Consider the following 24703-nt stretch of genomic DNA (forward strand, 5'->3'; position numbering starts at 1 on the left):
TCTTTCATGCCTTCTTTCACATCACCATGCCTACATCAAAAAATCCTTTAAGAGGCCACTCTTGGGCCAGTGGTTAAGACTCCACACTTCAGTGCTTCCACTGCAGGGAGCTTGAATACCATCCCTGATTGAGGAACTAAGATCCTACATGCTTGGAGACTTGGCCAAAAAAAAAGCCAGACTCTGTCTTGCCAGAGGGCTAAAAAACCAAGCCCTCCTCTCCAGCCCCCAGCCCTTCTTTAGTTTTCTGAGGTTGTGAGGTTAGCTAGGAAAGATTAAAGGCAGGAGGAGAAGGGGATGACAGAGGATGAGATGGTTGGATGGCATCACTCACTCAATGGACATAAGTTTGAGTAGACTCCAGGAATTGGTGATGGACAGGGAGGCCTGGCGTGCAGTCCATGGGATCGCAGTATCAGATACGACTGAGAGATTGAACTGAACTGAGGTTAGCTGTGGCAGAGATCAAAGAACAGGCCTATTGTATCTTCCAACCTTTATTCATCCTTTAATCAGTCCACTTACTCCACAACAAATGTCTGTGCACCAGGCCATCAAGGCACTTTAACCCTGTACTGAAACTGATTAATGGGGGGCATAATAGCTGTGCTTAGGGGCACACACTTAAATCAGACACACTCAAGTATGAATACTTGTTCCTAATACAAGATCCATGACTTCCAACCATGACGTAACCTCTCTGGGCTTTGGTGTCCTCACTTGTAACTTAACTAATAATAGTGTCTTACTATCCAACTGTTGAGAGGAATGGATGAATACAAGCAAAAAACGTGTGCCATACCTCACGCGTTCCCAGCACCCGCTGGAAATAGTAAATAGTAAATGACTGAGTGACTGCAGCGCTCATAGGCAAAAGCAGGCTGGCCTATTTGGGGCCAGGAGGAACTGGAGGCCAGGGCAGGTCCGGGGACACTCTCAAACTTTCGCTGAGTTTGGGGCTTGCTTCCACGAGGGTAGGGCGGGATCTTCGGGTTGAGTGACGGCCGGCCCGCCCCCGGCGTGACGTCGTCCCGGTGTTGTGGCTGCGACCGCACATGGCAGGCAGAGTCCGCGACAGACTGCGCTCAGCGTCCTCAGCACCAGCCACTGCCTTCCTGCTCTTTCCGTTCGCTATGCCCTCATCCACCAGCTGCCCGATTCATGGGGGCAGGGAAGGGCTGCCCGACTGCTACGGCAGCACGCCGGGGGCGGGCCGGGGGCACGCTATACGCCGCAACCCCCGGAGGTCAGAGGGCCGGGCCAGGGTCGACAGGCAGCAGGCAGGCCTGCGTGTGCTTGTCGCGGAACGTGGGCGGGGAGGTGCGGGACTGGAGTTGTGTGCAGGCCCCCTTGCATATTTTAGCTTTTAGCGGGGTGGGTTCTTGGAACCTATGTTCGGTTCCCTAAAACCTGGAAGTGATGCAACATGGCCTTCTACCTATTTTCCGGGTGACTCTGGGCGGAAATCATCACTGTGGCCTGAGTTCTGGGCTCCTTGTTCACCCACCCCTGCCAGTATTGCTGCCTGGGAGTTATAGCAGGAGCTTTGGCCCCTTGGCTGTGTGGCCTCAGCAGGAAGCAACTGGGTTTTGCAAAGCTGCAAATGGTGGGGATCGGGGGCTGGAGGTGGGGGCAGTCGGGGGCAGGGGCTTTAGGCCGCTGTGCTGGCTGGGTTGCCTGGTGCATGATTAGTGGAGCAGCCTGGAATCACACCTACTTAGGGGTTCCTGCCACGCAGGCAAAGGGGAGGAGTGAGAAGAGGTAGGGCCTTGTGAGGACATGGCAGGGGCCAAGTCCTCTGGGCTGAGCTGAGCCTGACAGGACTTGGGAGGGGTCAGGATGAGAAGAGCCTGTCCCTGGGTTTCAGAGGAGGAGCACTGCCCCTCCCTGTCCAAGCCCAGGTGGCAGCACTAGCCTTCACATCTGTTCTTTGGCTTCCTCATCCACCTGGAGCTAAAGGGCTAGGCCCTACCTTTTGAACCAAATAGGTGAAGTTCAGAGCCAGCAGAGGACAGGAACCTCCAGAAGTTCTTGAGCTCCAAGTCTGGTGGTGCTCCTGGAGCTCCCCTAAACCAAAAGCCCCTGCCTAGACCAGCTGGGATGCCCCACTTGCTCTATGGTGCTCAGACACATCTTGGTTAGGCCCAGAAGCCTTCCAAGTGCTATGAGAGCTAGTCAGCTGAGATCCTGACTGGGCTGCAGAGCAGTAGCCCTTAAGAAAAGGGGAGATATAACCCCTTGGCACCTAAAAGACCTGTGTCTGGGGTCCCAAACAGCTTTGTACCCAAGCTCCTGCCTCTTACCTAGCCCCTACCCCTTGACAGGCACCAGGATCATCTACGACCTAAAGTTCCTGCTGGAGTGCAAGAACTCGCCCACTGCCCGGAGGCCTCCCTGCTGCCTCCCCCAGATTCCCGGGGTCACAGCGCCTCCAACAGCCCCACCCCCCAAGCTAGAGGAGCTGACGGAGCAGAAGGAGACAGAGGAAGAGATACCCGGTAAGGAAAGCAGGCCCTAAAATTTTAATATGGCTTTGAACCCAAAAGCCCCAATTACGTAGATTGGGGGTGGGGGTCAGTTCTGAGGGGGCTGTCTGAACTAACACCGAAGCCACAGACTGCCAGCCCAGCAACCAGTCCTGCCCTTTCTCTCCCCAGATGATGAACAGTTTGGAATGGACATCTGATCCAGTGCAGATGACCACATGTGGAATGAGAGGATTCCGTCACGCTGCTGCCGCTACCTCCTTTCTCTGGGGTATCCAAAGGCCTACTGGCCTCATCTAATCTGGAAGGGGGTGATAAGTTGGTTCTGGGCCTCCATGTTGGGTCTGAGGCAGCTAGACCAGGGATAGGAGTAGGCAACTTGCCAAGCCCTTAGCTCTACTTTCTTTGGTCTGTAGCCACTCCTCCCAACCCCTGGCACTTGGTTACAGCTGAGGCTGGGCCAGGGGAATGGAGAATGTCACTTTATGACTGCTTAGTAAACATTCAAAGAAATGTCTTGGCTCCAGTGTTCTCCTCAATGTTGATCTTCCCAGCTCAGCCATAATGTAAGGGCCCCAGCAAACCTGGTTAGGATTAGAGGTCCCAGGTCCCTTCCTAGCTCCCTCTGGGCCCACTTTGAACAGCAATTAGACCCTGAGGCAGACTTTGGGGACAGGTCATAGGAGCTGCCAAACCATAAACAACAATAGCCTGACCCCTTCCGAGGGCAGTTCAAGCCTTTCCAGGAAGCACCCTTCCCGGAATCAGCCTCTCTAGCAGTCCCTCCCTAGTTGTTTCAAAGCAGGAAACAAGAGGCACTGCCCCAGCCTACAGCCTTCTTTGGTCTCTCCCCATGCCTTTTCTGCCTCCTACTTGTAAGTACCAACCTTATTCCAACACTGAAAACCTGTACTCTCCCTTCTCACAGCATGATGTGAACCTCCTGGCCCCTTCCACCTGGTTCTGTTGTCCTCAAAGTGTTAGAAGATCTTAGGGCCCAAACCGAGGCAGCAGCTTATTTGGTGAGTCAGATAAAGAGTCATAATCCTGCTCCCCCTCCCCGGCCCCCATGGGGAAAAATCATGTTCCCATATTGCAACAATCTGGTCCTTTTCACCTTCAGTTTATATAGCTATGTTATAATCTCTGTAGCACTTGCATACATCAAGGGTGATGCAATGCAAATAAGCAGTCTCCTCCTTTTAAGAGAAAAAAATCTCCCCATGCTATTTGAGCCTTTGTTTCCATGTTGAAACAAAGTCATCCAAACATAGATGACTCAGCCCAGAAAGGGATGTATGTTTCCATGTAATTTGGGGGAAAGTGCCAGGTGATAATCTACTCATGCTTAGCAAGGCCATTCATGATGAATAGAGGAAAACAAGAAGCAGAGCAGTCAAGGACACCAGAGGGAACATATGAAGGGCTCGCTCATCTCTCCTACCCAGGGCCCACTATATTGAGATGTTTTTATTGAAATGCATATGGTATGATAAAGCAACCTCGTTGTGGTCCAGGTGAGACCTCTTCCCCCAGAAATGGGTCAGGCCAGAGTTTCCCATGGGCAGACCGTCTTCCCAGTGGTAAAAAGGAGTCAAGTTAGAGAAGCCTCCCATGCCAAGGCACAGGAGATGGTGTGAGATGAGTCTGGGGAACCCACAGGATCACAGGTCATGCTGGATGCCTGGTACAGTTTGGTTCTGCTCAGCTGTGGCTATGGATTTCTCTTCATTGGCCTCCTCCTCTGAAAACAGACTCCTCTTTACCGCAATTAATCTTTTAACTCCCACCATCCACTGACTGACCTCAGTCACATGGTCAACCATGAGTGAGCGGTGGATGTCATCTGCTGCATCCCACTGGTGGCTTGAAAGCTCTGAGGAGAGAGAGGGGCTGAGCAAGCAACCTGGAGCCAAAGATATAGCTGCCACTCCTCCCCCCTCCCCCAGTCAAAATCTCAGCACCTAGTCCAACTCGGACAACCATGGCAGGATGAGGGGTTAGGCTATACCAAGGGACCCCACCACACCTTGCACCAGCAGAGCCATCCTCTTCTTTACAGGCATTGACAGCTTCCCTCCAGCCCACTGTTCCTGCAGCAGAGCCAGGCGTCGGCTGATGTCATCACATACCTGCTTCTGCGAGACAGAAGCACCCTCCAAGTCAGTGCTGCCAGCCCTGCAGGGGCAGGGTAGGCAGCACATGCTCTGTCTGGCCCAGGAACTTTATACTCAATCTGAGTTATGGTTCTTTACGAAAAGATTAGAGGCCCCACTAAGAATCTGATGAAATCTATGGATCTCTTTTCAAGGAAAATGTGTGTATGGCTAGAATTTTTAAATTTCTGGAGTTTTTCAGATGGTTAAAAATTAATTCTATAGTGTTGCTTTACAATAAGGAAAGTGAAAGTGTCAGCCGTTCAGTTGTGTCCAACTCTTTGCAACCCCATGGACTGTAGCCCACCAGGCTCCTCTCTCCATGGGATTCTAAGGGCCTAAGACCACTCTACTTTCCTTTAAGACTGCTCATCAGGTCAGAGGGTCTACCTTTAGGAGCCACACCTGCATCTGGCTGTTGATGGGAGCTTTCCCACTTACCTTTATGTGGCCACGGCAGTCCTCCAATGCCCGTTCCAAAGGTCTCAGTACATCTTCCAGCAGAGTCTCAGACTCAACGACTGGGGAATCCATGGGCTCCGTTCTGGAGGGAGGACAGCTCCCCACAAATTGGGGGGGTCTGGAAGCCTTACTTGAAGGAGGTGGAGGCCCCATTGGGGGGAGCCCAGGAGATGTCTCTGAGGTAGGGACTGAAAAGATAAAGCAGGATCAAGCAAATGTGGCTTATATACAAAGAAATAAAAATGGATGCTGTGGTAAAGCAGAATAGTAGTAGAGGACCCTACCTAGACTGTTCAAGGAAGGCCTTCTAAGGTGATGTCAAAGTTTGCCCTAATTCAACACAATGTGACATCTGGCAAGTTACTTTTAACCTCTGAGCTTGGGTTCCTCTTCTATAAAATGGGGATATTACAGTAGCAGCACTTATTTCACAAGGTTACGATGATTAAGTGTAAGAATATAGGTACAGCTGCTAAAGTGAGTAGCAAAAAGTGCTCACAAAGTTAAGAACTTGGATGAGATAGATGCAGTCATTAAGAGTTGAAGGAACCAAGTACAAGGGTATAGGTAACGGCAGTGCCCAAGAGAAGGGAAAAGTCCTGATGTTCAAGGAACAGAAACAAGGCCTGTGTGGCTAGAAATGCTTAACACTGAGAAATTATGAGCTTTCACTGGAGAGGTAAGTAGGGGTCCAGACCCTGCAGGACTTTGGAGGAGTTTGGTCTTGAGCTGTCTGCGCTTAGTCGCTCAGTCATGTCCATGTCACTCTTTGCGAGCCCATGGGCTGTAGCCCACCAGGCTCCTTTGTCCATGGGTATTCTCCAGGCAAGAATATTGGAATGGGTTGTCATGCCCTTCTCCAGGAGATCTTCCCAACCTAGGGATCAAACCAAGGTCTCCCGCACTGCAGGTGGATTCTTTACCGACTAAGCCACAGGGAGGCCCAGGAATACTGGAGTGGGTAGCCTATCCCTTCTCCAGGGGATCTTCCTGAACCAGGAATCGAACTGGAGTCTCCTGCATTTCAGGCGGATTCTTTACCAGCTGAGCTACCAGGGAAGCCCAGTTTTGAGCTATTACTCCATTAATGGTAACAGGAAACCATTGCCAGGTTTATAAAAGCAGGGGGTGATGTCACTAAACTTGTGTTTTATGGCGTTCACTCTTTATGGTCTGTGAAAAGTCGATGAGAATAGGTAAAGAAGGGCAGGGATACCAGTTGGGAGGTTAACAACAGTCCAGGAAAGAGAATGCTGGCAGGGACTAGAGTGAGAGTAGACAAGGGGAAATGGGGTGGTCTGATTTATTTAGGAGGAGACAGAACAAATCTTGATGGAATGGGGGTGAAAGACAGGAGCCAAGAGTGACTCTTGGTATCTGATGACACGATGGCAGAATCACTATGAAAAATGAGAATACTGGAGAAGAAAAGTCAAAAATTACTTTCATGTATTAATATGCACATGGATGATAATTCATCTAATTGGTCTGTCAATTTGACCTCACCTCCAGTGACCACTCTCCTTCAGCATCTCATCATCTGCCTTGTTCTCAACAACAGTGTCCACCCCTCCTACCCTCTAGCGCAGTTACTCAGATTTTCAAGGTGCATTAAAATCACTCCCTTTAAATTGATATAGCTACAGGGACTTGCCTAGAGAAGGCAATGGCACCCCACTCCAGTACTCTTGCCTGGAAAATCCCATGGACGGAGAAGCCTGGTGGGCTGCAGTCCATAGGGTTTCTAAGAGTTGGACACAACTGAGCGACTTCACTTTTCACTTTCATGCATTGGAGAAGGAAATGGCAACCCACTCCAGTGTTCTTGCCTGGAGAATCCCAGGGACAGGGGAGCCTGGTGGGCTGCCGTCTATGGGGTCGCAGAGAGTCGGACACGACTGAAGCGACTTAGCAGCAGCAGCAGCAACACAGGGACTTCCCTGGTGGTCTCCCTGGTTGAGAATCCACCTTCAATTGCAGGGAACATGGGTTTAAATTCATAGCTACAGATTTTAAAAAACATCTAACACTGCCTGAAAATCCTATACTTTGCCTCTTTTTTCTCCTCTTCAGAACAATTATTTCCACATCTTATCGCCTATAAACTTTTCTACCTTCTCCCTTTATTTTCCTTTCCTTGATGTCTACTTCTGACCCTGCCTCACATTTCACCGAGAAAATAAAGGTCATTAAACAGGAACACTCATCTTCTCACCACCAGTTCTGCCTACCCACCTGCACCTGGAGCTACTTTCCTTTCTCTTCTAATAGATGAAAGGCTCCCGCTTCTCCCAGAGGCTCTCTCTCCAGCTGGGCTCTACCCACCTCTCTTGCCTTCTCTGGGCTTTGCTCCTGCAGTCATCCCTTTCCCCTGAGCAATCAGTTCTCCCTCTACTGAGCCATCCCATCAGCACGCAGAACTCTCCCTTACCTCACATTCCATCCTCAGGTACTGCCCTACTTCTCATCACTCCTGAATGCTTCTGTTAGGATCACTGGTGATTGCTACGTCTGTCAAATCAAGTGGTCCCTTTTCTCCATCTTACTTACTTCTCAGCAGCATTCATCAGGGTTGAATCAAGATACTACTCTCTCCCAGAGAGTAATTCTACTTTTCTTACTTCACTGGTCATTTCTCAGCCTCCTTTGCTAATTCTCTCTTCAACCTTGAAATGCTAGAGAACCCTACGGTTCTGTCTTGAGTCCTGTCTTTACTTTTTGCACTCAAGTTCATGACATTAAATACTATTCATATGATAGTGACACATTTCTATAATTCAGGCCCAGAGCTCTCCCCAAAGTAGCAGCCCAAAGTCAACATGGCCAAGACAGAAATCTTGCTTTTCTCCTACCCTGCCAAAACCCAGTTATCCCATATCAATGAACACCATCCAGTTCCTCAAGTGAAAAAATGTAAGTTACATAGCCTCTTCTTTCACCTCACCTACTGTATCTACTCATTCCTACTGACTTTGTCCATATCCATCCAATTACTACTACCTCTAGTACTCCTACCCCTGGCCAAATTATCATATTTTACCTGTGTTATAGTTTTTTTCACTTCTTCCCTAAAATCTGTTTTCCACAGAGCAAACACAGTGATCTTTTTAAACATGTAAGTCAGTCAGTGTTTCTCAATCTGGGGAGATTTTGCCTCCAAACCTCTGGAGACACTTTTGACTGTCACAACTTTGGGTGGGTGCTACTGGCATCCAGTGAGTAGAAGCCAGGGATGCTGCAGACATCTTACAATGTACCTACATGTACAAGACAATCCCTCACAAAAAAGAATGATCTGGCCCAAAAGGCCAGTAGTGATAAGGTTAAGAAACTGATTTATATCGTAACTCTGCAATGTTATAGGTGTGGATAATAGAGGGATGAAAAGAGCTGAATCTGAGCCCCCTATTCAGGGTCACATCAGTCATCACTCAATCATGTCCCACTCTTTGCAACCCCATGGACTGTAGCCCACCAGGATCCTCTGTCCATGGAATTTTCCAGGCAAGAATACTGGCGTGGGTTGCTATTTCCTACTGGCGTGGGTTGCTATTTCCTATTCCAGGGGCTCTTCCTGACCCAAAAATCGAACTTGTGTTTCCTCAATTTCCTGCACTGGCAGGCAGACTCTTTACCATGGTGCCACCTGGGAAGCCCTTAAAGTGCCACAGATCATCTTCAACTCTATCCCTAGCCCACTATGCTCTAGCCATCAGATATTCCTTTAGTCTAAATTTGCCAAACTTACCTCTGGGCTTCTGCACTAGCTGTTTCTAATGCCTGGAATACTCTTGCACCTGATCTTTGCATGACTGTCTTTTTAGTCCTTCAGGTTTCAGCTTAAATGTCAGCCCTTCGGATACCTTAGTTACCCAATGACTCTCACATCACCCTGTTTTATTTCTCTGCAGAGTCCTTACCACCATTTCATCTTTCTCCAAAGTTTCATCTTTCGCCAAGAAAACAAAACTTTTTGTCTTGTTCACTGCTGTCTAGTTTGCCTTCAAACACAGCAGGTGCTCAGTAGATGATACTGATTACATGAATGACACGTTAAGTCTGAGATGCTTATCATACAGTCCAGTGATGAGGTAGAACATACAAATGGATGTACCACCATGGGGTTCCGAGAAAAGATCCAAGTTTGGAACAGAATTTGAAAATAATTTGGTAACAAAAACTACATTAAAAACCGTAAGTCTGGATGAGGTCACCTAGAACGAAAGCAGATTCTTTGGAGACAAACCTGGGCAACAGATAGTTCAGTTCAGTCGCTCTGTCGTGTCCGACTCTTTGCGGCCCCATGAACCGCAGCACACCAGACCTCCCTGTCCATCACCAAGTCCCGGAGTCCACCCAAATCCACGTCCATCGATTCGGAGGAGCTCAGAAAAAGGCCTGAACCGAGCCCCTTTCTGGGACTCCAACCTCTCCCTCAGTAAGTCCTCAGAAGAGAAAAATAGGCTAGCGGGGCAAGCTTATCCCGGCACAGCCCATTCTCGGGGGGTCTCGGCACATAGGGCTCTCACGCACCTCTGGGGGATCCATCCTGGGGAGCGGCGACCCTCTTGGTGAGAGGCGAGCGCTTGGGTCCGCCAGCCTGGGTCTGCAGCCCATAGGAGAACTGCGGCGGATCGTTCCAGCCGCGCTCCGTGTTGCCTGCAAAAGTGAGAAGACGTAAAGCGAGCCCGAGGGGGCGACAGAGGGTCCGCACCCCACACGGTAACCGCCCCCAGCCTGGGCCAGGGGAGGACCCAGCTCCCTAGCCCACCCGCCTCGCTCACCCGGCTTCACATACAGCTCCGCCATCTCCACTTCCGCACGGCCAGCGGGGCATCACGTCATTTCCGGGGCGGCCGCACCCAGCCGGCTAGGACACGCCCCCGACAGGGAAGATTTCCTGGACCCTCCAGGATGGACAATTCAGGAACGCTGAAAATCGCCGTCGAGACCCTGCTCCAACTCCGTCTATTTCAGCTACTTAACAGTCGGGAGTGCTGACTATATGGTACGAAATGGGGCTATTTTCCAGGAGGTGCTGCTCTAGGAGCTTAAGTCCCCTGTGGGTTCCCTCTCCAAATCACAGTTGCTCTCAGAAGCAAGTTTACACCACCAGAAGCTCCTGCCCCACATATGCCCCACTGTGATCTAGCCAAGTGGACTTCCAGAACTTCTGTCCACTTCCCTGAACGTTTACACTCTCTTGGTTGGAATATATTTATCTGGAAGCCTAGTACACTTTAAAGTGTCTCAGACCAGGTACTTCTGAGGTGTCTCACCTGAGCTCCCACAACCCTCTGAGACTTCCCAGTTGTACTGCATGTTATCTTCAGTCCTTGACTTTCGTTTATTTGACAGTCTCAGAAGGTGGAGCCCCTATTTGATTATACCTCCAATGCCGACATAATGCCTAGCACAGAGAAGTCCTTCAGAAATATACTTGTTAAATGAAGTCAGATTTCCAACTCTCCCATCCCCTTATGTGACTACCAGCTGCCACCAACACCAAGGACAGATATAGACCCTCATCTCATACAGGCTGTTAACTCCCAACCCTGTCCCAGGCCCAATATACTTACATCCAGTGAGGTCACCGAGGGATTTTTATTTGTACTGATTTTGCTATAAAGTGTTGCTGAGGTAGAGCCAACTGTCCAGGGTTGGACAGGGGCAAGGAACACAGGGACCCAGGGAAAGGAGAGCCTGCAGCCTAGGTTGTGGTACAGGGCCTCTCAGTCACCCATACAATGAATTGGGCAATAGAGGGTGGGCAAGTGTCAATGGGGCACGCAGAGAAGGCTCCAAAAGGTGAGAGCTACAGGCCCCTGGGGAAAGAAGGGGTACAGAATTGGGCGTGGACCCAGAGCCTCCTTCCCCAGTCCTCCCCAATTAACTTAGGGCATGTGGAGCAGAGAGGGTTTCAGCCGGAAGGCATCAAGAAAAGAGAAGACACCCCGCTTTCGAGGGGCTGCTCCTGCACCCCCAACCCCTCCTTTGAGCATGGGAAGTGGCAGGGGACCTCCTGGGGAGTCCACAGAGCTGGTCCGCTTGAGCCGCAGGCGTGCGCGGGCCTGGGCACCCCAGGCCTTGCCTCGAGCTGCAGAGGCCACAAGACACTTCTGGTACTGAACCTAGGGAGAAGAGGAATGTGAGGATCCAGCTCCTTCTGGCCCCTGGACTCCCTGAAAGCTTCCGCAGGACAAGGCCTCAGGAGGAAAGAAGCGGGTAACCTGCCATGTCTGGAGCCCCTACAACATTTACAGGTAGCTCATTAACAAAAAGTCTAAAACCTGGCATTTACTGAGCATTTAAGGAAAGCCTGACACTGTGTTAAGTTCTTTGCATACTCTACTTGATCCAGTTATTTATCAGGTGTTATAATCACCATTTTGCAAATAAGAAAGTGAGATTCAATGAGAATACATGATTTACCCAAGGAAACAGAGTCAGAAATTGATGGAATTCAAAACTAGTTCTGATTGTAGGGCCTGTGTTCTTAACCATACCTACCACTATGCTGGCTTTCTCTCTCTCTCCTTACAGTGGACTGGCCCCTGGCAAAGTGGAATCCCTCGTCAAGGGGACATTCTACAACCCAGTCCCAGTGCAAAACTGCCCTGTTCTTCTCTCTCCTGAATTCAACAGGGTTTACAAGGTCTTCTTACTCCTCTGGTGTCTTCCAAATCTTAAACCTGTACTGTAGTTTAAGTCATCTTCCAAATCCACAAACTTGACTTCACTGTCTTGCTCAAAACCTTTCAATGACTCATCGTGCCTCAGGATGAAACAACCTCATCACCCGACCCTGTAAGTTCTTCTGTGACCTGGATTCTGCCATTCTTTCTGCCCCTGTCTCTCATTCCATCCATCCTTCCTCCACCCACCAACCCTACCCCCACTGGTGTATTCCAGGTAAATTACATTCTTTCAGACACTGACATCCCTCTCACTTTGACCACTGTGGTTCCCTGTACTTGACAGCACATCTTTGAAACCACTCCCCTTCACTTGGATAACTTTCCTCTTTGGACTTTCAACTCTCAGTTTTCTATCACCTGTTTCAGAGAGCCTCCTTGAACCTCTGAAGGGGCCAAAGCATCCATCATCCTGTGATGTGCAACTTCCTTCTCATCTATCTCTGCTCTAACCTAACTGTTCTGTGAGGGAAAAGACCATGCTTTCCACACCACTGAATTCCCAGGGTCAAGTATGGTTGAGTTCTGGCAACTACTTATATTTCAGTGAGTAAGTGAATTGAACTGAGTGCAAATATCCCACATTCATATGCCCAGATATCAGAAAACAACCTAAATGAGAGAAAACAGGAAAGAGAATGTTCACCCTATAAGGCACAGCCCTTACACAATTTTGCTGAAATGTACGCATATGGACCCAAGTGTCAGAGCTTCTGACATTTAAAGAAAAACAGGAATAGCTATTATTATGTGAAATATCCTGGCCTTTAAATATTGACAATTAAAACCTACTAAAAACAGCGTGAAGGTTAAATAAAATACTCCCGAATCACAGTCAGCCCTGGCGTGCTGGTCTGTGATCTCTGGAGAGGCTGCTAATCCTGAACCCCAGTGAACAGAATAGAGCAGCTGCAGGGCAATCCCACCCACCCATTCCCACCCCTGACTCACCATGCAAGCCGCCTGCACAGCTTCAGAGAGTCCCCCTGCATGGGGCTGGCACCAGAAGGCTGCACACTGGAAGCTCTGATGGCCCAGGTCGGCAATGAGACCAAAGGTGTGTGGGTCACGACCAACACCAATAAAGGTCACGAGGCGCACAGGACACTGCCACAGTGGTTCCTCCTCTGCACCAGCCTCTGCCTGACCAAATCAGGCCTAATCACTGAAGGGTCAGATACTAGCTGGACCCCTTGAGCACTTCCAATAGCAAGCAATAACCACTTAGCATCCCCGCCCACCCCTCCACAGCTCCCAACTTCACCCTTTTCTGGCTGGTACCTGAATGGGATGTGCAGTCATAACAGAGTCAGACACACTGAGCATGGCAGGGACCCAGGTGTCCCGGTCCCCACGGGTGGTGAGCGTACCAATGGCCTCGTTCAGCACATCCATGCCTAGGGGGGACATGCCCACCTCAGTGTCTCCCAGGCGTAAAGAAGGATCTGCAAAGGAGTGTCTAAGCCCCTCTCACTGACTTAGGATTCAGAGAGATGGGAACAGAATAGCTGGGATCAGGCTTCAAATCCTAAGTGGAGAAGGGCAGTACATCCCAGGCTACAGAAGGCCATGGGAGCACTCTGAGAAATGGTGGTAGATCCTTCCTTTTCCACCTTCCACTTCCCTTACACAGCCCAAGCCCTCCAGCCCACTCAGTTCTCACCCATGGCTTTGGTGACTGGCAGGGTCCCCATGTACAGTGCCTCGTACTTCTGAGCAGCCTGGCTCACAGCATCCAGTAGCTCCACTGAAATACATACACCAAGTTGGTCTGGGTACTCTCTCAATGACCCCTTTCTCCACCCTTCTAAGGGAACTGGAGCAAATAGGAAAAAGGCCATGGATGTTCCTCCAATTTAGGGTTTGGGATCCCTGGGAAAGGATACCTCAGAAGTCCTCTATCTGCAGAGAAGTACTAAATATCTCCCTCCCCATCTTTCACCAAAGTAGTCTGTTTTTGCATTGCAGCCCTGCCCCCCGCCCCCCATACCTTGTCGAGGCAGGTCTTCAGGGGTAATGGGGTCTAGTGAGCAGCAAGGGGAATCACCACTGACCTCCACTCGCTCCGACAAGATCTGAAACACAGTGTAGACAGCATGCGGTGAAGGGAGGGGGAAGTGAGGTAAGGGAGCCAATACCACCCTAACCCAACAACCTTAGCAGCTTCAGACCCAGCTCCATACCCACACTCCCTACCCGACTCCTGGCCCTTACCTGGGCACAAAGCCCATGTAGGGCACTGGCAATGGCCTTAGCAGGGACGTCACAGCGAAATACATGGCACTTGAGCATACAGCTGTCTTTGTCACCCGCCACAAAAGCGAAGTCCCTGGCAGGGTCAGAGATGGGGGTAGGGCAGGACTAGAGATGGGGCTGGGGTAGGGGTGGGGGCCCTGCAGTGTCTGCAGGAGGCTGGAAGTCAGAGTTAACGCAGGGATGGAACAGGGAGATCAGGGCTGGAGCTCAAGGCACTTGGCTGTCACTCACCTGTCACTGTTCCAGAAGCATGTGGGAGCACAGGAGAGAATCAGCCCAGCCTCTCAGACTCTCCCCTGTCTGTCCCTGCTGGGCTGGAGCCCACCCTCCCCAACCAGGGCTGGATCAGGCAGGGGAGGCAGAGCTTGGGTCCATGTCAGAGGACCTGTGTCCGGGGGTTCAATACAGGGAATGAGCATCAGTGGGGATCACAGCCTGCAAGGGGGAAGGAGAAGCAACTCTCACTTGTAAGGATGCAGGGGGTCCTCACCGGCCCTTGGAGCTGCCCACACCCCATACACGGATGTGCACCAGAGGCTGGCAGTGGATCAGACTGTGGTCCAGGGGATTCACCAGGCTCATGGCATCCTTTTTCAGGATCATCAGCATGTTCTGGCCCTGCCAAGGAGAGGTCAGGCCGGAGCTCAGATGAAGGTGGCTGCCATGGGGAATAGGCAATTCAGGGACAGCCACCTCTGCTGGATGCTAGGTTGAATACCTCGAAGGGTCAACCAGCTCACCTCACCCCAGGCACCATCTGGGGGCTGACTGCGGCTTCGGGTCTGGGCCAGCTGCTGGATGCAGTTATTGACAGCGATACTGCTCTTCCCCGGTACCAGGTCCTCTTCAGGTACTTCCACCCAGCCCAGAGAGCGGACTGCAAAGCACTGACAGGTTGAAGGAAAGGACAGAAGGCCCCTGAGTAAGGGAAGCAGGATCAAGTACGGTGGGCAGGGTGTCACAGGCTCCACATATATAAACTCTCTGGAGACCTCCCTCTACCCTTTATCACCTCTGCTCAGCCCAGTCTCACCCCTGACCTTTCCCTGGGGGACCCTCCCCAAAGTCCTGGGCTGGCCCTCAGGCTTAAGTCACTACCTTAGCCCCTGGCTCCATTCTCTGGATGTAGGATTCTTCACCATACCAGGACAGAGAGTTACTGGAATAGAGCAGAGCTCATAAAAGGATCACAATTCCTACAGAAGGCACAATGGTGAGAACCAGACTACTTGATGGGCACAAGATGTGGGATAAGAAGCAGAATATAAAGTCCCAAATGTAAACTCAGAGGGAGACAGGGCCCAGGACATATTAAATAAGTGTAATATAGAGCATGGCTTAAAAATTGAGGAAAAATTCAACACACGGGACATAGAATATAACTTACAAACATGCAGCAGGGTCCAAAATGTGGACCAGTGCCCCAAATCAGGACAAGAAGACCCTTGAACACAAGATAGGAACCTCCATGGACAGAAGGTAGGGTAGTCAGCAAGATGTAGAACATGACAGGTCAGGACCCAGAATACATAAAACAACCATACAGCAAAAAACAGAGCTTGGATCAAGAAACGAAACACTGGGAGAATCAAGAATATGGGACAGAACCAAGAACATAGTGTGTATGTGTGTGTGCTCAGTGGCTCAGTAGTTTCTGACTCTGCAACCCCATGGACTGTGGCCCACCAGGCTCCTCTATCCATGGGACTTCCCAGGCAAGAATACTGGAGCAGGTTGCTATTTCCTCCTTCAGGGGATTTTCCTGAACCAGGGATCAAACCCACGGCTCTTGCATCTCCTGCATTGGCAAGTGGATTCTTTACCACTGTGCCACCCCAGAACTTGGGCTGGAAAGCAGACTGTAACAGGTCCAGCTGCATCTTTGAGTGCTATGGAACCCCAGGCTTTTCATTTCTGCCTGGCCTCTCCCCCTTACCTCTGGTCCAGTGAGCTCTCCAGGCTGGAGAAGGATCTCCCCTTGGGAGGCCGAAGTCCCCAAATTCCCTCTGTCTTCTGTAGAGAGAGGGATAGGTCAGTGTGGCAAGCTTAGGTCCACACATGAGCTCAAGCCCTCTCCTCGCACTCCACCTACCTTGCCTGGGTCCTCTGCATCTCCTGACTCCCAGGTTGGGCGCTGCCACTGAGTGCTACCGCTGGGTACATGCCAATAATAAGTACCTGCAGCATCGCGGATCTTCCTCCAGCCAGGGGGCAGGCCTGGCTCCCCCTCCAGACTCTGGTCCCCCCACAAGTCGTCTACAGGAACGTAGGATTGGAGAGGGAGGGCTTATTTGTGGACTCAGAATAACACTGTCATAACCCTTCCTCCAACCCATATTTGCGCTTCCAACCTTGGATACTGCATTGCAAAGATCTGGGTTCATTTGTCCCCTGGTCCTCATCCCAAGACATAACGTACGCAAGTAACTTAAAGGCAGGCTCCCTGTCTTTGAGCCAAAGGTAGCCTTTCGCGCTCCCTCGTTTTCCCTCAGCTCCCGACCCTCCCATCTGGACCCTCTGTGCACACCATCGCAGTTGACCAGAATGATGGCCAGCATGTAATCCTTGCCCAGCATAGCCCTGGTCGCGTTCCCGCCGGCCTTCGCCGGCCCTCACTCAGCCCAGCACGCCTCCGGAGCTGCTGTGCCTACAAGTCCAGCCTCTCTGCGCTGGAATCCGCCAGGCCAACGGGCGCCGCACAAACACAGGGAGGAGCAGAGGCCGGGTCCTAGGGGCGGGAAAGGACCCGCCAAGGTAGCGCCTGGAGTCTAGAGGTGGCGCGTGTAAACAAGACGTCCAGATCTCCCAGTGGCTGCGCGTTCGCGTCCGAAAGTCTAGGGGAGGCTCAAGGACCGCGGCGCACAAGGTGACGTCACCGCTCAACAGTGAGCTCATCAAGCGGCGGAAGATCCTCCAGGAGAATGGACGCAGAACGTACACGCGAACAAGTGAGATCATCGCGTTCAGATCGTCTGCGCACGCGCACACGAAGCCTGGCGCGGCTGGGGTGCAGCTCAATGAGAGAGGTCACGTGGGAGTATCTGCGAAAAGAGGACCGTCAGGAAAGCGCCTCCACCTTTTCCTGAAATGCCCCGGAAGTACCTGTGCCCTCAGTAAAGATGGCGGCAGCGTTTGCCAGGAGGGAGGCGGTGCTGCGCCTGCGCAACAAGTTCTGCAGGGAAGATGGCGGATGACAAGGTGAGTGGACATAAGGATTGTCTGCAGTCGGGGGTGGGCTTCCCGCCTTTTTAGTCCTGGGAAGAGGCGACAATTGGAAAGGCTCCTGGATGAGGGTGCCCCTTGTTTCTTCTGGGGGCAAACTTTTACTCCTGTGAAAGTTGCTCAGTCGTGTCCGACTCTTTGCGACCGCATGGACTGTACAGTCCATGGAATTCTCCAGGCCAGAATACTGGAGTGGGTAGCCGTTCTAGGTATCCCGTTCTCCAGGGGATCTTACCAATCCAGGGATCGAACCTAGGTCTCCCGCATTGCAAGAGGATTCTTTACCAGCTGAGCCACAAGGGAAGCCCACAAGGGAAGTTACTCCTGTCAACTGCCTCAGTAAAGGGAAGTGGGGTGACAGCATTACGCGAGGCAAGCAGAGCCAGGGATTCTCCCAAATGTCCCCCCACCTTCCACTCTTGGACCATAGCGATTCTTAAGTTATTTGCAGACACTCCTAACTCTACTCCATTCCTTAACCCCCGAAATTTTCCTTCTAGAGATGGGAAGTTTCTAGACCACAGAGACACATCCGTTTTCTATCACATTCCTTGGGCACTTACTAATTACATACTTACATACGACCAGAATCACTGAATTCATTTACTCATACTCCTGCAGACATCCACCTTCCCTATCTCCTCACCAAACTCCAGCTCATACATCCACACATTTCGTTTGGGGTGGCTTTAGGGAGGAAGGGGGAGAAGCCTAGGTAGAAATCAGGTTTACCCCCAAATTGTCCAAGGAACTGCCTCAGGCCATTACTCACCATTAGTCTGGAAGTTCAGCACCGCTCATACATTTACTAAGTATCTGCAGTTCCTGTGTTAGCCCTCCAAACACACTGGACGAGACAGACTTGCAGGTAGCTTATACTCACTAATGGGCTTCCCAGGAGGCTCAGTGGTAAAGATTCCAGTGCAGGAGACGCCAGAGATTTGGGTTCAATCCTTGGATGGAGAAAATCCCTGGAGGAGGAAATGGCAACCCACTGCAGTATTCTTGCCTGGAAAATCCTGTGGACAGAGGAGCGTGGAGGGCTACAGTTCATAGGGTCTAAAGAGTCAGACACGACTGAGAGACTAAGAATGCACACTTAACTCACTGACTGGTGCTTTCCTGATAAACCTAAAGGTCCCCTAGCTGTCCCTTCAGAGAAGGCAATGGCACCCCACTCCAGTACTTTTGCCTGGAAAATCCCATGGGCGGAGGAGCCTGGTAGGCTGCAGTCCATGGGGTCGCTAAGAGTCGGACACGACTGAGCGACTTCCTTTCACTTTTCACTTTCATGCATTGGAGAAGGAAATGGCAACCCACTCCAGTGTTCTTGCCTGGAGAATGCCAGGGACGGGGGAGCCTGGTGGCTGCCGTCTGTGGGATCACACAGAGTCGGACATGACTAAAGTGACTTAGCAGCAGCAGCAGCAGCAGCAGCAGCTGTCCCTTCTCCTCCCCTATACACTGCTTGCTGTATAAAGTTCCTGTAAGAGTGTTTGTAAGTTACCAATGCAGATCCCATCTGTCATCCCTTCCTCATGTGAATTCTTTATTTTTCAATGCCTTTCTTCTTTTACTACTATCACATCAGGAAAGTTTTATAGGAAGAGGTTTCTCAGGCTCAGACTTGAGCAGGGTAGAGGGCTGTGTCAGCCTTCTGGAGCCAGCCTCTTCTTTGTCCTAGGATTCTCTTCCCAAGCTTAAGGACCTGGCTTTTCTCAAGAACCAGCTGGAACGCCTGCAGCAGCGTGTGGAAGATGAAGTCAACAGTGGTGTAGGCCAGGTAAAGAAAGGTGTGCCTGCTGCCTACCACCACCACCCCACCCCCCTTAGGCTTTATTATCCAATATGCTTTTGAATGGGTGGTAGAGATTTATTCAGCAAGTTGTTGTTTATTGAGTTCCTGTTCTCTGTGACCCCAAGGAATGTTTCCCTATAAATGGCAGTTGAACTAGAATCTTAAATAGGGGTTAACAGGGTAAAGAGGGGAGGAGGGAACATTCCAGGCAGGTGGAACAGCACAGGCAAAACCCTTGTAGTGGGAGGTAGCATGATGAACATGAGAGGTGAAAGCAGTTTGGTCTGGCTGCAGTAGGGGCAGCATTCTAGGAAATAAGACTGGAGAAGCATGCAGGGCTCAGATTCATCAGGGACATCTCTCTCAGTGGGCTTCTCTGGTTAGAGTTTTCAGACCTCAGGGTTCTGACATTGTGGGGTCATGACTCCTAGGTTCTTTTTCTGCCCCAGAATCTTGAAAAACTTCGGGGAGCATACTACAGTTTTCCAGAGTAAGGAGGAGTAGCTAGTGGGATGTGCTAAGCTCGGCTTGAGTAGCTTCTAGGTAGAGAAGGGGAAAGCCAGGCTGACTTTTCTCCTACATTTTCCTCTACAGGATGCCTCATTCTTGTCCTCTCCATTCCTCAAGGGCTTCCTGGCTGGCTATGTGGTGGCCAAACTGAGGGCATCAGCAGTATTGGGCTTTGCCGTGGGCACCTGCACTGGCATATATGTAGCTCAGGCATATGCTGTGCCCAATGTGGAGAAGACATTGAGGGACTATCTTCGATCACTGCGCAAAGGGCCCGACTAGCTCTGGATTCCATGAGGGAGGCAGGATGAGCAGCTGGGGGCAGCAGGTGGAGGCCTTCAGCCACAGATGCCATATCTGGCCACCCTGGCTTTCACCCATTTGCTGTCTCCAGCTTTCCCACCACCTTCAGCCTTGCTTCCTTTCCTGCAGAGACTGGACAGTGGCTCATCAGCCAACACCCTGAACCCCTTGCCTCCATAACCCCATGGGACTGGCCCCAAGACTATCCGCCCTTCCTCTTCTAGCCCTTACTGTGGAGTCTGCAGCTAACTCTGACTCTCAGTATTCTCTCTCAAGGCTCCTCCCTCCTGGGAGCCAGCTCCATAACTTGATTTTCCCTGAACGTGTCACAACCCCCAGCCCACCTCACCCCGCCTTGCTAGCTACACAGGCCACCCAGGGTCTAGTTTGGGCATGAGTGTAGAGGACGGGGGTGTGCCAGGCCTGGGCCGTCCCAGGAAGGCCCGCTGGACCCTGATGCTGCTCCTGTCCACTGCTATGTACGGTGCCCATGCCCCGTTGCTGGCACTGTGCCACGTGGACGGCCGTGTGCCCTTCCGACCCTCCTCAGCTGTACTGCTGACTGAACTGACCAAGCTGTTGCTCTGCGCCCTCTCCCTCTTGGTGGGCTGGCAAGCATGGCCCCAGGGGACCCCACCCTGGCGCCAGGCTGCCCCGTTTGCACTGTCAGCCCTGCTATACGGCGCCAACAACAACCTGGTGATCTACCTGCAACGTTACATGGACCCCAGCACCTACCAGGTGCTGAGCAATCTCAAGATTGGAAGCACAGCCCTGTTCTACTGCCTCTGCCTCCGACACCGCCTTTCTGCACGCCAGGGCTTAGCGCTGCTGCTGCTGATGGCCGCCGGAGCCTGCTATGCAGCCGGGGGCCTCCAGGACCCAGGGACCACCCTTCCCGGGCCCCCCTCAGCAGCTGCTACGAGCCCCATGCCCCTGCACATCACTCCACTGGGACTGCTGCTTCTCATCCTGTATTGCCTCATCTCCGGCTTGTCCTCTGTGTACACAGAGCTGCTCATGAAGCGGCAGCGGCTGCCGCTGGCCCTTCAAAACCTCTTCCTCTACTCTTTTGGTGTGCTCCTGAACCTAGGTCTGCATGCAGGTGGTGGCCCCGGCCCGGGCCTCCTGGAGGGTTTCTCGGGATGGATGGCACTCGTGGTGCTGAGCCAGGCACTGAATGGACTGCTCATGTCGGCCGTCATGAAACACGGCAGCAGCATCACACGCCTCTTTGTCGTGTCCTGCTCTCTAGTGGTCAACGCTGTGCTGTCAGCCGCCCTGCTGCGGCTTCAGCTCACCGCTGCCTTCTTCCTGGCCACACTGCTCATTGGCCTGGCAGTACGCCTGTACTACGGCAGTCGCTAGCCTCTCACCACCTCCATCCTGACTCCTGACCTGTAGGTTGGGCACCACCATCAGAGCCACCTCCCAGTGCTGACCCCTCGCCTCAACAACCCTGTAACAAGTGCCTTGTAAGAAAAGCGGGGGAAGTGGGAGCAGCCACGTTAGTCTCTGGAGGTAGGTTATCCCTGGGAGACTTGAAGGCTGGGTTTGATTAAGAAAACTCTTCCACCCCCCACAACTACTTCCGGACTAAGGAATTAGGGGAGCATCCATTCAGAGGCCTGAGAAGTTATCCTGTGCTGATGGAGGAGGCATGCTGCTTCATCCTGCGTGAATGCAGTTGGCTTTCCTTGCCTGCTGTGATCACCCCAGCAGACCCATAGCCCCCCAGGCCTGGTGCTGGCTGCTCCAGCCCAACCATGGTACATGGCTCCCCCATAACATAGCTCATCTCCCAGTGTCATTGTAGGAAAGCCCAGTTGCGGAAGGTTATGTGTATGTCCATCACCCAGGCCTCTGCCATGCTTCCGTGGCTCCAGCAGCATCTGGAGGTAACACCCCCTGCTCTCTCCACACCTAGCCTTTGTTCTGGAATCCTCAGAGAGGACTGGGGCTTGACTCATCTCAGGGAATGTTGCTCCTGGACCCTGGCTTGAGTCTACACTCCTGATCTCTCTGCTCACCCTAAGGGCTCTCTCAAGGCCCACTGTCCCCTCTGGAGCTCCTCGGAGGTATTATTCTTCCCTCTCTGGGTCCTGCCCTTTGCTCGCAGCGACCCAGCTCCCATCTGCCTGGGGAAACTCTACATGGAGTGGCCTGGGACCAGGCACAGGGAAACTTGCTTAACTCAATCAGTGTCTAAATGCAATAAGGTCTTAATAAAGTGCTCTGGGATGTAGGTGATTCCTACAGTTGGTCATGATTGTCCTGTGTCTTCTGTGTTGCATAGCTCCTCTCAAACATAATTCATTCCTTTGGTTCCCTAAGTGTCTTAATCCTGGGGTGATTTACAGATTAAGAGAAAAGGCTGCTTTCTCTCAGCTCTTGCCAACATGGTAATTTCCTTTGAGAGCTCTGTGAAGCCGAATTTTCTCTGGCACAGAGCTTTGGAAATTTCTCTGAAGTACAAAACTTGTTTAGTTGCTAAGTCATGTCCAATTCTTTTGCGAGCCCACAGATTATAGACTGTAGGCTAGAGAACTCTTAGGACTCAAGGTAGTTTTGGTTCTCATTCTCTGAATCCCTCACTGGTATTCCTGCCTGTTGTCTCTTCTCATGACCAGAGGGATGTCAGGCCCCACTCCTGTGGTGAAATACCTGGTAAGCTTGTAGAGGGGATAATATCCCAGTCCTGCTGAAGCAGAATCTTAGGGATTGGGGTTTGGGAATCTTTTTTTATTTCTTTTTTTTCTCTTCAGTAAGTTCCCTAGGTGATTCTGATGGACACTACTTTTGAACCACTACTGCCTGCAGTGTAGAACTATAGCCAACCAGGCTTGAGTGTTAATTTTGGCTCCAGCACTTATTAAGCAGACTGTCCTTGAACAGTCACTTAACCTCTCCTAGCTTTAATAGGCTTATCTCTGAAATGCAGCTTGAATGATACCTACTACAATATAGGGTAGTGTGTGTGTATGTGTGCATGTGCGCACTCAGTTGTGTCTGACTGTTTGTGACCCCATGGACTGTAACCCTCCTGGCTCCTTTGTCTGTGTCATTTCCTATTCCAGGGGATCTTCCTGACCCCCAGGGATGGAGCCCATGTCTCCTGCATCTCCATATAGGGTAGTGGAAATCTCTAAATCAAATGGATATTAGGTGTTTAGCAAGGGACTGGCACATTGCACCCTGGTTAGTGATGTGATTATTTATCTAGTAGAGGTAAGCTTGGCTGTTGTGTCCCAACTGCCTCTCCCTTCTAGGACCTTTACAAATGAGGAGAGAAGAAAGTGCCCCTGTTGGATTCCTGATCACCAGATTTCTCCTCAGGGCAGGTATCCAGTACGAGCTCTGCCAGCCCGGTCTGCTGAAGTTGCTTATTCTGGGCTTGGAGCTCCTGGTTCTGTGTGGCCAAGCTGATGGAGTCCTGCAAGATGCCGGCCAGCAGGCTGCGGTAGTGATGCTCTGTGGTCATGGCCTGCTCCTCGCACAGCCCCCGCCAGGCTCGAAATACCTGTGCCCACATTCCAAGATTCCCATCAGTCAGGTAGCCTTAGGACCAGCTCAAGGCCTGCCCCCTGTCTCTCCCAACTGACCTGCAGCACATGGCATGTCTGAGCCCGGGCAGCCTGCACATGTAGGTCATAGAGGGCTGTCAGGTCCTGCTCTGCGGCATCCCGTTCTGCCTGAAGGGCGTCCAGCTGACATCTCAGCACTGTCTGCTCCCGGTGCCATCTCTGCCTCTCCTTGGAGTCCTTCAGTGATAACACATGCTCTCTGTGGAGTGCAGCCTGTGTGCCAGGCTCGGCTCTACGTACTTTATATTATGATTTAATTGAGGTAATGATAACCTTTGAGGTAGTTGCCATTTTATAGATTTGGAAACAGTGGATCAGAGAAGTGACCTAACTTGCTCAAATTCACATGACTAGTGAGGGACAGGACTGAGATGACATGCCTTTCAACAGTTCACCATCATCCTCGGTGTAAAGCCCAAATCCAGAGTGTTGACACCAGGTGGTCTCTTTAGCTTTGCCTCTGACGGCACACCTGCCAGGCTCCAGCCAGATGGAAAATACACAACATCCAGAACCTACTTTGCCATTGCTTCCCTTTGGACTTTTGCTCCTATGGAATTCTCTTCTCAAAACATGTCTCCCACCTCCCCTGACCCCACCTCTGTGCACACATGTATTGTTTCTTGTTTAAACAAGTTACCTTTACCGGATGCCTCTATGTGATGAGCACAAACTGCCCTGCGGATCTGAATCTAGTGCATTTCTCTGGCTGATTTGTTTGTCGTTTAAGCCTCAGCTTAGATGCCATCTCTGCTCCATTCCAGCCTGGTCCAGGTACACCTCTTTGTTCCAGTGAGTCACTAGCTCCCTCTTTCACAGCACTTAGCACTGAGAATTGCCTCATTTGTCCCCACAAAACTGTGAGGGCCATGAGAGAGGGTGTCGCCCAGTCTTTGAGGCTAGATCCCAGCCCCCAGCCCCCTGCTTGGCCAGGGCCCTGGCCTACTAGGCCCTACTGGGCCCTACTGGGCCCTCCTCACCTCTTCAGCCACTAGGCCTTTGACCTGGTCACCTGCCACCACCTCTTCCTCCTGTTGCATATGCTTCAGCTCCTCTTGGATCCACACTTGGTGCTGTTCTCGCAGTCTGTGCCTCTGGGCCTGAGCCAGGAAGAAGTGTAGGGCCACATCTGGGGCCTGCTGGGCCTATGTGACATCGATCTAGGTTCAGCCAGAAGCCCATGTGTGCACACAGTCTTGGGATAAAGGGCCCAACCTTTCCAGCAGAGCCC

The 24703-nt window shown here is 51.5% G+C and overlaps 5 protein-coding genes across 5 annotated transcripts in view; 2 read left to right on the forward strand and 3 right to left on the reverse strand.

The window, feature by feature from the left end:
* Window positions 1–377: 377 nt before the first annotated feature.
* Window positions 378–2999, forward strand: EIF4EBP3 (eukaryotic translation initiation factor 4E binding protein 3). Its single transcript, XM_010850355.1, has 3 exons — window positions 378–1246; window positions 2325–2498; window positions 2658–2999. The coding sequence occupies exons 1-3, from the start codon at window positions 1162–1164 to the stop codon at window positions 2684–2686; spliced, it is 288 nt and encodes a 95-aa protein (XP_010848657.1). The 5' UTR covers window positions 378–1161; the 3' UTR covers window positions 2687–2999.
* A 782-nt stretch (window positions 3000–3781) lies between these two features.
* Window positions 3782–10011, reverse strand: SRA1 (steroid receptor RNA activator 1). Its single transcript, XM_010850354.1, has 5 exons — window positions 9889–10011; window positions 9638–9763; window positions 5084–5292; window positions 4516–4624; window positions 3782–4362 (listed from the first exon to the last, which is right to left on the reverse strand). Exons 1-5 carry the CDS (start codon window positions 9911–9913, stop codon window positions 4151–4153), a joined length of 681 nt encoding a protein of 226 aa, XP_010848656.1. The 5' UTR covers window positions 9914–10011; the 3' UTR covers window positions 3782–4150.
* An 899-nt stretch (window positions 10012–10910) lies between these two features.
* Window positions 10911–16903, reverse strand: APBB3 (amyloid beta (A4) precursor protein-binding, family B, member 3). The gene is made up of 12 exons (XM_010850353.1): window positions 16583–16903; window positions 16148–16311; window positions 15992–16068; window positions 15154–15214; window positions 14796–14942; window positions 14546–14673; window positions 14014–14128; window positions 13790–13874; window positions 13463–13546; window positions 13081–13196; window positions 12751–12942; window positions 10911–11235 (listed from the first exon to the last, which is right to left on the reverse strand). The coding sequence occupies exons 1-12, from the start codon at window positions 16629–16631 to the stop codon at window positions 10999–11001; spliced, it is 1455 nt and encodes a 484-aa protein (XP_010848655.1). The 5' UTR covers window positions 16632–16903; the 3' UTR covers window positions 10911–10998.
* A 216-nt stretch (window positions 16904–17119) lies between these two features.
* Window positions 17120–22154, forward strand: SLC35A4 (solute carrier family 35, member A4). Its single transcript, XM_010850352.1, has 3 exons — window positions 17120–17253; window positions 18962–19060; window positions 19670–22154. The coding sequence occupies exon 3, from the start codon at window positions 20282–20284 to the stop codon at window positions 21254–21256; it is 975 nt and encodes a 324-aa protein (XP_010848654.1). The 5' UTR covers window positions 17120–17253; window positions 18962–19060; window positions 19670–20281; the 3' UTR covers window positions 21257–22154.
* An 843-nt stretch (window positions 22155–22997) lies between these two features.
* The window catches only part of LOC104996352, a 10143-nt gene continuing 8437 nt past the window's right edge, over window positions 22998–24703 (reverse strand). Inside the window, exons 11-13 of the mRNA XM_010850613.1 lie at window positions 24453–24617; window positions 23491–23649; window positions 22998–23408 (exon numbers count right to left, since the gene is read on the reverse strand). Of these exons, the coding sequence (XP_010848915.1) occupies window positions 23163–23408; window positions 23491–23649; window positions 24453–24617 (570 nt within the window). The 3' untranslated portion in view covers window positions 22998–23162. The remainder of the gene's footprint in view (window positions 23409–23490; window positions 23650–24452; window positions 24618–24703) is intronic.

The sequence above is a fragment of the Bison bison genome, unplaced genomic scaffold, assembly GCF_000754665.1.
Source record: "Bison bison bison isolate TAMUID 2011002044 unplaced genomic scaffold, Bison_UMD1.0 scf7180017864291, whole genome shotgun sequence".
Taxonomy (NCBI): Eukaryota; Metazoa; Chordata; class Mammalia; order Artiodactyla; family Bovidae; genus Bison; species Bison bison.